Here is a 12,294-nt window from a genome sequence, read left to right as displayed (position 1 = left end):
CCACCCACCTCGGCCTCCCAAAGTGCTGAGATTACAGGCGTGAGCCACTACGCCCAGTCATTAAAATCTGTTTTTAAGCATGAATGCTACTTGCTTATTTGTACTACTGATATATTAAGAAGAGTACTTCATCAGAAAGAGAACTCTTGAGAATTTAAGAATTCCTCTTCAGGGTCCTCTCTCACACACAATACTGCTTCTCAAGCAATTGGCATGGTGGCAAGCCCAGTGCAGTCAGTCAGTGGATAACATGAGATCATGGGGCAGCACAAAAATTTGCTTAAGACGCACCATAGCTTTGTAGGGATAGGAAGCGTCTGAGTCGATGCCCTTGTTATCAATGATGTACTGGAAAGCTGTTGTCATGAAGCCACCATTGCAGCCTTTGTTTCCATATTTTTCAGTTGAGCAATCCACCAGGTTCTGGGCACTGAGAGACACCAGCTTTCCTGTTTTCAGCTTCAGCTGTGCTTCCAGGGCCCCCACAGCACTGAAAGCCCAGCAAGCACCACAAGAACCCTAAAACAAATACAAGGTCACAAACGCAAATCACAGAAAATCATTAGGAATGACTTCCATAACCCAAACTGGACAATGCTCAGCTACATCAGCTCTGTCCCTAGTTCCCAGAAAGAGCTCCCCCACTACAGTTTTCTTCTGTCTTTAACAATGGGAATGAAGACTAAATTTAACTCGATTGTTATCTAGGCAAGGTCCAACCTTGATAGAGATTTGCAATCAGCCAAGCTCAGAGCATAATGGCCATATTCAAATATACTTAGAAACAGTATTCACTGAGCATGTATCAAATTGCACCTATTTTCACCCGTATGTAAGGGAGATAGTTGCCTACAGTAATGAGATTTTGAGAGAGCTAGGATGATTTCCTTGACCTAAAATACCCTTTCTCCTGTCAAATGATGCCTGAAACATAAGAAGTTTAATACTAGGTTGGCATTTTTCAAACCTTTGTTATCTTCAGAATTTTTTTGATCAAAAAATATTTTACAAGGAGGCATAAACAAACAAAAAAAGGCAAAACTGATTTAGTTTTAAAAGGGGCAGAGTGTCCACAGCCCCATCATAATTGTTTTCTTTCTCTCTCCTTCCCTCCTCCCACCTTGCTCTCCACCCAAAGGAAGCAAACTGACATTGCTTTTGATTAAAGCAAAATTGTTCATTAAAATGCAAGCACCCAGAGAAAGGAGCTCATTAACTTACTTAGAGTTAACATCTAAATATGTGGTTTATTGGGTCTTCTAAAGCTGTTATTTTAGAGAACCTCGGGTAAGAAATCCAAAACTAATTGAAAGGAAAATATGTAGGTGGAAAAGAATAAGAGATTAGCAGTACCATTTACTTCTTTTTTTTGTTTGTTTTGAGACAGGGTTTCCCTCTGTCACTCAGACTGAAGTGCAGTGGTGTGATCATGGCTCACTGTAGCCTCAACCTCCCAGGCTCAAGCGATCCTCGCATCTCAGCCCCTCAAGTAGCTGGGACTACAGGAGCGCACCATGCCTGGCTAATTTTTATTTTTATTTTTTGTAGAGACAGGGCCTCACTATATTGACTAGGCTGGTTTCTAACTCCTGGGCTTAAGCGATCCTTCTGCCTCTGCCTCCCAAAGTGCTGGAATCACAGATGTGAGCCACTGTGCCTGGCCACCATTTACTTCCTAATAAATTTTTACTTTCTTCATCGATCACCAGCTGGGGTAGCTGCTCAGAATGCTTTGATTCCTCTCACTTACCCTGACCTCTATGGTGATACATGTGTTTTACCTCTAACTGATTTAGGATTTTTGCAATTTTTTAAAACAAGCAAACTAAAGGAAAATACAACAGCATAGGAATAATAATTTTACAAGGCACATATTTCATATTCTAACGATGCAAGACTGGCCATGAATTAACTTGAGTGGCTCAATTTATAGACCACTCTAGCTCTAGTTCTTTCTTCTCCTTCAACTTTGAAATTCACAAGTGAAATGGAGACACTTCCTGATCACCAGGGCTCTCTCACGCAACACTGCTTCTCAAGCAATTGGCTTACTGGAGAGTCCAGTGCGGTCAATGCGTAGCGTGAGCAATAAAAGTCTGTGTTAAACACCTATTTGCTTAGTTCAGTGTTTGTCTAAGTAGGTGGCTCTGTGATCACTTAGAAAAGCACTGTGGGGACTGAACACGAGGGCTCATGCCTATAATCCCAGCACTTTGGGAGGTGGAGGTGGGAGGATCACTTGACCTCAGGAGCTTGAGACCAGCTTGGGCAACATGACAAAACCCATCTCTGCTAAAAATACAACGAAAAAAAAAAGTGGTGGTGTGTGCCTGTAGTCACTACGTAGGCTGAGATGGGAGGATCACTTGAGCCCAAGAGGCAGAGGTTGCAGTGAGCCCAGATCGCACCACTGCAGTCCAGCCTGGGCAACAGACGGAGACCCTGTGTCAAACAAAACAAAACAAAACAAAACAAAACAAAACAAAACAAAAACCACTGTGGAGAATCCAGTTGTCCCTCAGTATCCACAAGGGATTGGTTCCAGGACCTCTGAGCATACCAAAGTCAAGAATGTTCAAGTTCCTTTATAAATGACTGAGTATTTGCATATAACCTACACATCCTCCTATGCGGTTTTTTTTTTTTTTTTTAAGACAGGGTCTCACTCTATCGTCCAGGCTGGAGTGCAGTGGCAAGATCTCAGCTCACTGCAACCTCTGCCTTCCAGGTTTAAGTGATTCTCCTGCCTCACCCTCCCGAGTAGCTGGGGTTACAGGCGCCCACCACCATGCCAGGCTAATTTTTGTAATTTCTGTAGAGACGGAACTTCACCATGTTGGCCAAGCTGGTCTCAAACTCCTGACCTCAAGTGATCTGCCTCCCTTGACCTGGAAAAGTGCCGGGATTACAGGCATGAGCCACTACGCCCGGCCCTCCCTTATACTTTACTTACTTTTTTTTTTTTTTTTTTTTGAGATGGAGTCTCGCTCTGTAGCTCAGGCTGGAGTGCAGTGTTGTGATCTCAGCTCACTGCAACCTCTGCCTCCCGGGTTCAAGTGATTCTCCTGCCTCACTCTCCTGAGTAACTGGGATTACAGGCGTGTGCCACCAGGCCCAGTTAATTTTTGTATTTTTAGTAGAGACAAGGTTTCATCATGTTGGCCAGGCTGGTCTGGAACTCCTGGCCTCAGGTGATCCGCCCGCCTCAGCCTCCCAAAGTAGTGGTATTATAGGCGTGAGCACCTGGCCTATTTTTTATTTTCATTTTTTTCTGGATATTTTGGATCCACGGTTGGTGGAATCTGCAGATGTGGAACCTGTGGATATGGAGGGCCAACTGTATAAATAAAATATAATATGTGATCCTTGCCCTTAAGGACTTATAATTTAGTTGGGAAGACAAGAATAACAAAAATAATTAGAAAGTAACACGTGGGACTGTAAGATTCACTGTCAAATTCTGTAGCTAGACTAAGCACTTAAAGAGCTCTACCTAGGGTTCAGAGGCTTGGGATGGTAATACTCACTTGATATTTCACTTCAGTAACACACCCTTTCTCTCTCCAGTCCACAGAATCAGGCAATATCTGATTAGGGTTTGACTTATATGTGATATTTCTCTGCCACTGGCTGGGAACTCTCAGGGAACTCATCAAAGACATCACTTCTTCACTGGTCTACAAAGCAAATATACAGTCAGGCATCGTTTAATGACTGGAATATGTTCTGAGAAATGCATCATTAGGTGATTTTGTCATTGTGCAAACACCATAGTGTGTACTTACACAAACCTAGAGCGTATTGGCTCCTACATACCTAGGCTGTATGGTAGGGCCCATTGCTCCTAAACTACAAACCTGCATGGCATGGTACTGTACTGGAGGTTGTAGGCAATTGTAGAACAATATGAAGTACTTGTGTATCTAAATATATCTAAACATAGAAAAGGTACAGTGAAAATACAGTATAAAAAGTAAAAATGGGGGCTGGGCATGGTGGCTCACGCCTGCGATCCCAGCACTTTGGGAGGCCGAGCCGGGTAAATCACCTGAGGTCAGGAGTTCGAGACCAGCCTGGCCAACGTGGTGAAATCCCATCTCTACTAAAAATACAAAAATTAGCTGGGCGTGGTGGTGCATGCCTGTAATCCCAGCTATTTGGTAGGCTAAGGCAGGAGAATCACTTGAGCCTGGGAGGTGGATGTTGCAGTGAACTGAGATCATGCCACTGCACTCCAGCCTGTGCGACAGAGTGAGACTCCATCTCAAAAAAAAAAAAAAAAAAAGTAAAAATGGTACTTCTATATACGTCATTTACTATGAAAGGCCTGGAGTTGCTCTGGGTGAGTCAATGAGTGAGTAGAGAGTGAATGAATGTGAAGGCCCAGGACATTACTGTAGACTTTCTAAACACGGTGCACTTAGGCTACACTAAATTTGTTGAAACATTTTTCTTTCTTCAATAATAAATTAACCTTAGTTTAATGCAACCTTTTTACTTAATAAACTTTTAATTTTTTAAATGTTTTGTCTCTTATAGTAACCCCTTAAAATACAAACACATTGTATAGCTGTACGAAAATATTTTCTTCTTTATCGCCTTCTTCTATAAGCTTTTTCTATTTTTAATTTTTTAAAAGTTTTTACACTTTTTTGTTAAAAACGAAAATACAAACACACACACACACACATTAGCCTAGGCCTGTACAAGATCAGGATCATCAGTATCATTGCATTCCGTCTCCACCTCTTGTCCCACTGGAAGGTCTTCAGGGGCAACAACATGTATGGAGCTGTCATCTCCTCTGATAACAATGTTTTCTACAGGACACCTCCTGAAGGACCTGCCTGAGGCTGTTTTACAGTTAACTTTTTAAAAGTATAAGTAGGAGTACACTCTAAAATAACAATTAAAAGTATAGTATAGTAAATACATAAACCAGTAACATATTCATTATTATTAAGCATTTTGTACTGTGCAAAATTTTATGTGCTATACTTTTATACCACTGGCAGAGCAGTGGGTTTGTTTACAGCAGCATCACCACAGACAAGTGAGTAGTGTGTTGTGCTCCATTGTTATGGTGGCTACAACGTCACTAGCTAGGCAAGAGGAACTTTTCAGCTCCATCAGAATCTTAAAGGACCACCATGGTATATGCGGTCCATCAGTGGCCAAAATGCATATGACACATGACTATATATCTCTTTCACTTATATCCTTCTTTCTTTTCTTTTTTTTTTTTTTTTGAGACGGAGTTTCACTCTTGTTGCCCAGGCTGGAGTGCAATGGCGTGACCTCGGCTCACTGCAATCTCTGCCTCCTGGGTTCAAGCGATTCTCCTGCCTCAGCCTCCCAAGTAGCTGAGATTACAGACATGCGCCACCACGCCCAGCTAATTTTGTATTTTTAGTAAAGACAGGATTTCTCTATGTTGGTCAGGCTAGTCTCAAACTCCTGACCTCAGGTGATCTGCCCACCTCGGCCTCCCAAAGTGCTGGGGTTACAGGCATGAGCCACTGTGCCTGGCCTATCCTATTTTCTAATATCCTAATAACTGTAACTGTGAATATATTTAAAAACTGCCATGGAATAAAAAAACTGAGAAAAACCAGTAATAGTTGTGACCAACACAGGTTCCATTAGGATCTGGTGGGGTGAATTATCTGGGTTTGTTTAGTTTCACACTTGGCACTATCATCCCAGTTAGGCACCCTCATGGGGAAGGAGAAAAACAGAATGGTAAAAACTAGAAGTTACAGGGAGGCAGATTTTTGTTTCAAAGCAAGGCAGAATTTTATAAAAGGGCTGTCTAAAAAGTGGACTAAACTGGTTTCCCATGTGAGAAAGAATTACAAAAGAGATTCCTGCATTTAAGAAGGAATTTAGTCTACCTAGGGCATTCCCTTCTTCACTTTGGCAATAGTGGTAAAGTTTTGTAGGACAGAACAGAATCTGAAAACCAATAGGGGATTATTTGTGATATTAAATACCCACAAGCTCCCATTAAGAAAGCAGATGGATCATACTAAATTGTCAATGTAGACTTAAGTAAGTATGGCAACTTGCTATAAAAGCCTGTCAATAGTCATTAGGTGATACTTTTTAGAGTTTATTTAAAAAAAATGGTATTCTGTGAGTTTAAAATTTCCTCTAAAGAAGTGATTTGTTAAAGAAAGAAAGTAGTCAAAATAGAACGAAGTAAGAAATTTCTGTACAAGTTCTTATGTCCTTAAATTCTACTGTTTTCCAACTTCGTACTATACATTCCTTTGTTATTGTTGTTTACCTTCCTTTGTTATTGTTGTTTACCTTCAAATTGCTTTTGGGGAGACAGAAAGGAAATGATATTTACCCAGACATGAAAGTGGGATTCCTTGTAATGTACCTACCATGTCTCCCAGGTGGTTCATGCCCAGATCGTATGAGTGCATTCCCATTGAATGCTCCAGGTTGTGAAGCATCACAAACTTTAGATTCTTTTCCCAGATGAGACGTCGTACTGCTTCTTCATTCTAAAACATAATGAAGGAGAACATAGTCATACTGCATCCTGGACAAATAAGTGTTTGATGATGAAAATGGCATTTTTTTTTTTTTGAGATGGAGTCTCACTCTGTCACCCAAGCTGGAGTCCAGTGGCACGATCTCAGCTCACTTCAACCTCCGATTCCCAGGTTCAAGTGATTCTCCTGCCTCAACCTTCTGAGTATCTGGGATTACAGGCATGTGCCACCACACCCAGCTAATTTTTGTATTTTTAGTAGAGATGGCGGGGTTTCGTCGTGTTGGCCAGGCTGGTCTCAAACTCTTGACCTCAGGGGATCTGCCTGCCTCGGCCTCCCAAAGTACTGAGATTAAAGGTGCGAGCCACTGCACCCACCCAAAAATAGCATTTTTGAAGCTACCAAATGTGGATCTGCCTGACAGCATGCAAATACATAAATATATCCAATATAACTGCTAACTTCACATATTAATCTTAATTCTTGCTCTTAACTGCTTTGATGGTTTAATATTATCTTATGATAAACATGAGTTTCCTTCTCTTTTTACAATTTATTATTATTATTTTATTATTATTATTATTATTATTTTGACAGAGTCTTGCTCTGTCACTCAGGCTGGATGGAGTGCAGTGAAGTGGCCTGATTACTGCTCACCGTAGCCTTGACCTCCTGGGACCCAAAAATCTTCACACCTCAGCCTCCTGCATAGCTGGGATCACTGGGTGTGTGCCACTGCAGCCAGTTTTTTTGTTTGTTTGTTTGTTTGTTTTGGTAGAGACTGGGTCTCCCTATGTTGCAGGCTCGTATTGAATTCCTGGGCTCAAGCAATCCTCCCCTATCAGCCTCCCAAAGTCCTGCGATTATAAGTGTGAGCCACTGCGCCCAGCATTTTTTTTTTTTTTTAGACAGGGTCTTGCTCTGTTGCCTAGGCTGGAGTGCAGTGGTATGATCACAGCTCACTACAGCCTCAAACTCTTGGGCTCAAACTATCCTCCCATCTCAGCTGCCCGAGTAGCTAGGACTGCAAGCCTGCACCACCACAACCAGCTTATTTTTAATTTTTTTTTTTTTTTTGTAGAGACAGGATCTCCCTATGTTGCCCAGGCTGGTCTCAAATTCCTGGCCTTAAAGGATCCTTTCCCCTTGGCCTCCCAAAGTGCTGGGATTACAGGCATGAACCATGCACCCAGTCATGATTTGCTCTTTCTTTTTTTTTTTTTTTTTTTTGAGACGGAGTCTCGCTCTGTCACCCAGGCTAGAGTGCAGTGTCGCAAGTTCGGCTCACTGCAAGCTCCGCCTCCCGGGTTCACGCCATTCTCCTGCCTCAGCCTCTCCGAGTAGCTGGGACTACAGGCGCCCGCCACCACACCCGGCTAATTTTTTGTATTTTTAGTAGAGACAGGGTTTCACCGTGGTCTCGATCTCCTGACCTCGTGATCCGCCCGCCTAGGCCTCCCAAAGTGCTGGGATTACAAGCGTGAGCCACCGCGCCCGGCCTGCTCTTTCTTTTTGATGTTTTACAACTTCGTTACATGTATCTGGGTGTAGGTTTCTTTATTTACCTTCAGCTGTGTGCTTTTGATTGGAGGACTCAGGACCTTTTCTCATATCTGGAAAATTCTCAATCAGTGTCTCCACATATATTGCTTCTCCATCATTCCACCTAATTCTCTTCTTCAGAAACTCCTATCCGAAGTATTTTGGAGCCTCAAACTCTCTTTCATTTCTCTTACTTGCGTTTTCATATATTTTTCTTTTTATTTCTAGGTGCTGTATTCTGGGTGAATCCCTCAATACTATCTTTCAGATTACTGATTCTATCCAACTCTTTCCAGTCTGGAAATCCTTTTGATTTTTATTGCAATGACAATATTTTTTATTTTCAAGATTTCTAATTTATTTCTTGTCCATTAGTGTGCATATTATTCCTTTATATATAGTCTTTTGAAAATTCATTTTTGGTTCTATTATTTTAATTTTATTCAGAGTGAATTTACATGCTGACCGACGATTTTCTTGTCCTTCAGGAGATTCATTTACATAGAATAAAATGATGTAGAAGGCAAGGTGGATGGTGCCTCCTAGAGTAGCTGAAGCCAGAGTTTCCAATAAGCTAGAACCCTAGGGAGCAGTCAGCAACAACTCTGTTCTGCCTCATTTCATTGAGCGGGTGAGCCCAGGCCCAGAGGCACTGGGTAGCAAGTCTGGATTCAGGTTTCTTTCCCTTAGAGCAAGGTTTTACTGTTACCCCAGTAATGGACATAATGGGCATGCATGATGGGCTTACTTCCAAACCACAAGATGAGAAGCAATGGTATAAAGGCAAACAAATCTAACTAAGTACAAGAAAGGAAAAAAAGAAAAGTGCACTTTGAAATCAATTATAAAGGTAGGATACGAATCAAAAGTCAGGTTCGGCCGGGCGCGGTGGCTCACGCTTGTAATCCCAGCACTTTGGGAGGCCGAGGCGGGCGGATCACGAGGTCAGGAGATCGAGACCACGGTGAAACCCCGTCTCTACTAAAAAAAAATACAAAAAATTAGCCGGGCGTGGTGGCGGGCGCCTGTAGTCCCAGCTACTCAGAGAGGCTGAGTCAGGAGAATGGCGTGAACCCGGGAGGCGGAGCTTGCAGTGAGCCGAGATTGCGCCACTGCACTCCAGCCTGGGCGACAGAGCGAGACTCTGTCTCAAAACAAAACAAAACAAAACAAAAACAAAGTCAGGTTCATTCCTCCTGAGGGATTGGAATTACTAAACAGAGGGATAGCATTCATTTAACCAGATAGTGGTGCTAATTGCACATCTAACTCCAGTCAATCTTGAAATGAGGAACCTGTTCATAAAGGGTGTGGGTGAGGGTGAAATTCATCACCACCAAGGAAACCATATGATCATTTAAATAGATGCCGGAAAAGCATTTGACAGAATTCAACATCCTTTCATGACAAACATTCTCAACAAATTACATATAGAAGAAATGTTCCTTAACACAAATAGGCCATATATGGCAAGACTACAGCTAACACCATACTCAATTGGGTGAAAATTTAAAGGCCATTCTGCTAAGATCAGAAAAAGATGAGGGTACCCACTCTCACCATTTCTAGTCAATATAGTGCTGAAAATTCTAGCCAGAGCAATTAGGCAAGAAAAATAAATACAAGACCTCCAAATAAGAGAAGGAAGAAGTGAAATTGCGTTTGTTTGTTGATGACATGATCATATAGAAAGTCTTGGCCAGGTGTGGTGGCTCATGCCTGTACTTTGGGAGGTTGAGGTGGGAGGATTCTGTGAATCTAGGAGTTCAACACCAGCCTGGACAACATGGCAAGACCCCATCTCTACAAAAAACAAAAATAGAAATTAGCTAGGTATGGTGGCATGTGCCTATAGTCCCAGTTACTTGGAAGGCTGAGGCAAGAGAATCACTTGAGCTGGAGTTTGAGGCTGCAGTAAGCTATGATCATCCCACTTCACTCCAACCTGGGTGACAGAGCAAGATCTCATTTCAAAAAAAAAAAAAAAGAAGGTTGCGCAAGGCAGCTTATGCCTGTAATCTCAGCACTTTGGGAGGCCAAGATGGGTGGATCGCGAGGTCAGAAGTTCGAGACCAGCCTGACCAACATGGTGAAACCCCGTCTCTACTAAAAATACAAAAACTAGCTGGGTGTGGTGGCATGTGCCGGTAATCCCAGCTACTCAGGAGGCTGAGGCAGGAGAATTGCTTGAACCTGGGAGGCGGAGGTTGCAGTGAGCCGAGATTGCACGACTGCACTCCAGCCTGGGCAACAGAGCAAGAATCTGCCTCAAAAAAAAAAAAAAAAAAAAAAGAGAGAGAGAAAAGAAAGATTCCATCAAAAAACTATTAGAACTGATATATGAATTCAGTAAAGTTGTAAAACGCAAAGTCAACATACAAAAGTCAGTAGTATTTTTATACACTAACAACTATTTGAAAAAGAAATTAGGAAAACAATTCCATTTACAACAGCATTTAAAAATACTTAGGAGTTAATTTAGCCAAGGAGTTGAGAAGTTATATGCTGAAAACTATAAAACATTGATAAAAGAAACTGAAGACAAAATAGGCCAGGCGTAGTGGCTCACACCTGTAATCCCAGCACTTTGGGAGGCTGAGGCAAGCGGATCATCTGGGGTCAGGAGTTTGAGTCCAGCCTGACCAACATGGAAAAACTCTGCCTCTACTAAAAATACAAAATTAGCCAGGCGTGGTGGCACATGCCTGTAATCCCAGCTACTCGGGAGGCTGAGGCAGGATAATTGCTTGAACCCCGGAAGCAGACGTTGCAGTGAGCCGAGGTTGCACCACTGCACCCCAGCCTGGGCAACAAGAGCAAAATTCCGTCTCAAAAAAAAGAAAAAAAGAAAAAAGAAAGAAAGAAATTTAAGATAAAATAAATAAATGGGAAGATATTCCATGCTTATGGATTGGAAGAATTAATATTGCTAAAATGTTCATACTATCCAAAGCAAACTAGAAATTCAGTGCAATTTCTATCAAAATTCTAATGTTATTCTTCACAGAAGTAGAAAAAACAATCCTCATATTCATGTGGAACTACAAAAGTCCTTAAATAGTCAAAGTAATCTTTAGCAAGAGGAACAAAGCTGGAGGTACTACAAAATGCCTGGTTTCAAAATATATTACAAAACTATAGTAATTTAAACAGCATAGTACTGGCATAGAAACAGACATGTTTACCAATGGAATAGGATATAGAGCCCAGAAATAACCTGCAACTTTATGGTCAATCAATTTTCAGCAAAGGTGCCAAGAACACACAGTGGGGAAAGGATAGTCTGTTTAATAAATAGTATCAGGAAAACTGGCTATCCAAATGCAGAAAAATGAAACTGAACCCTTATGTCACCCCATATACAATAATCAACTCAAAATGAATTCAAGCATAAACATAAGGACTGAAACTATACAACTACTATAAGAAAATATAGGGGAAAACTCCACAACATTGGTCCGGGCAATGGTTTTTTGAATATGACCCCTAAAGAACAGGCAATAATAGCAAAAATAGACAAACAGGACTCCATCAAACTAAAAAGCTTTTGTACAATAAAGGAAACAATTAACAGAGTGAAAGGATAACTCATAGATTGGGAGAAAATATTTGCAAATCATACATTTGATAAGGGGCTAATATCCCAAATATAGAAGGAACTCAAAGAAACTATCAAGAAAATAACCCTGGCTGGGCAAGGTGGCTCACGCTTGTAATCCCAGCACTTTGGGAGGCCGAGGCGGATGGATCACGAGGTCCGGAGATCGAGACCACGGTGAAACCCCGTCTCTACTAAAAATACAAAAAAAATTAGCCGGATGTGGTGGCGGGCACCTGTAGTCCCAGCTACTCGGAGAGGCTGAGGCAGGAGAATGGCATGAACCCGGGAGGCGGAGCTTGCAGTGAGCCGAGATTGCGCCACTGCACTCCAGCCTGGGCAACAGAGCGAGACTCCGTCTCAAAAAAAAAAAAAAAAAGAAAACAACCCTGTTTAAAAATGGGCAGAAGACCTGAATAGACATTTCTCAAAACAAGACACATACAAATGGCCAACAGATACGAGAAAAAATGCTTAACATCACCAGTCATCAGGGAAATGTAAAGTAAAACCACAATGAGATATCACCTCACATCTGTTAGAATGGCTATTATCAAAAGGATGAAAGATAAGTGTTGGTGAGGACGTGGAGAAAAGGGGACCCTCATACACTGCTAGTGGGAATGTAAATTAGTACAGCCATTTGGG

At 41.8% G+C, this 12,294-nt stretch overlaps 1 protein-coding gene across 1 annotated transcript in view; it reads right to left on the bottom strand.

Annotated features, from left to right (window-relative positions):
• Nucleotides 1–12,294, bottom strand: part of CTSS (cathepsin S) — a 45,518-nt gene that overhangs the window by 21,814 nt on the left and 11,410 nt on the right. The window contains exons 4-6 of the mRNA XM_012511097.2: nucleotides 6,393–6,515; nucleotides 3,528–3,677; nucleotides 292–519 (exon numbers count right to left, since the gene is read on the bottom strand). Of these exons, the coding sequence (XP_012366551.1) occupies nucleotides 292–519; nucleotides 3,528–3,677; nucleotides 6,393–6,515 (501 nt within the window). The remainder of the gene's footprint in view (nucleotides 1–291; nucleotides 520–3,527; nucleotides 3,678–6,392; nucleotides 6,516–12,294) is intronic.

The sequence above is a fragment of the Nomascus leucogenys genome, chromosome 12 (genome assembly GCF_006542625.1).
Source record: "Nomascus leucogenys isolate Asia chromosome 12, Asia_NLE_v1, whole genome shotgun sequence".
In the NCBI taxonomy this organism is placed as follows: Eukaryota; Metazoa; Chordata; class Mammalia; order Primates; family Hylobatidae; genus Nomascus; species Nomascus leucogenys.
Note: the sequence above shows the minus strand (reverse complement) of the source record. Positions and strands in the feature narration are given on the sequence as shown.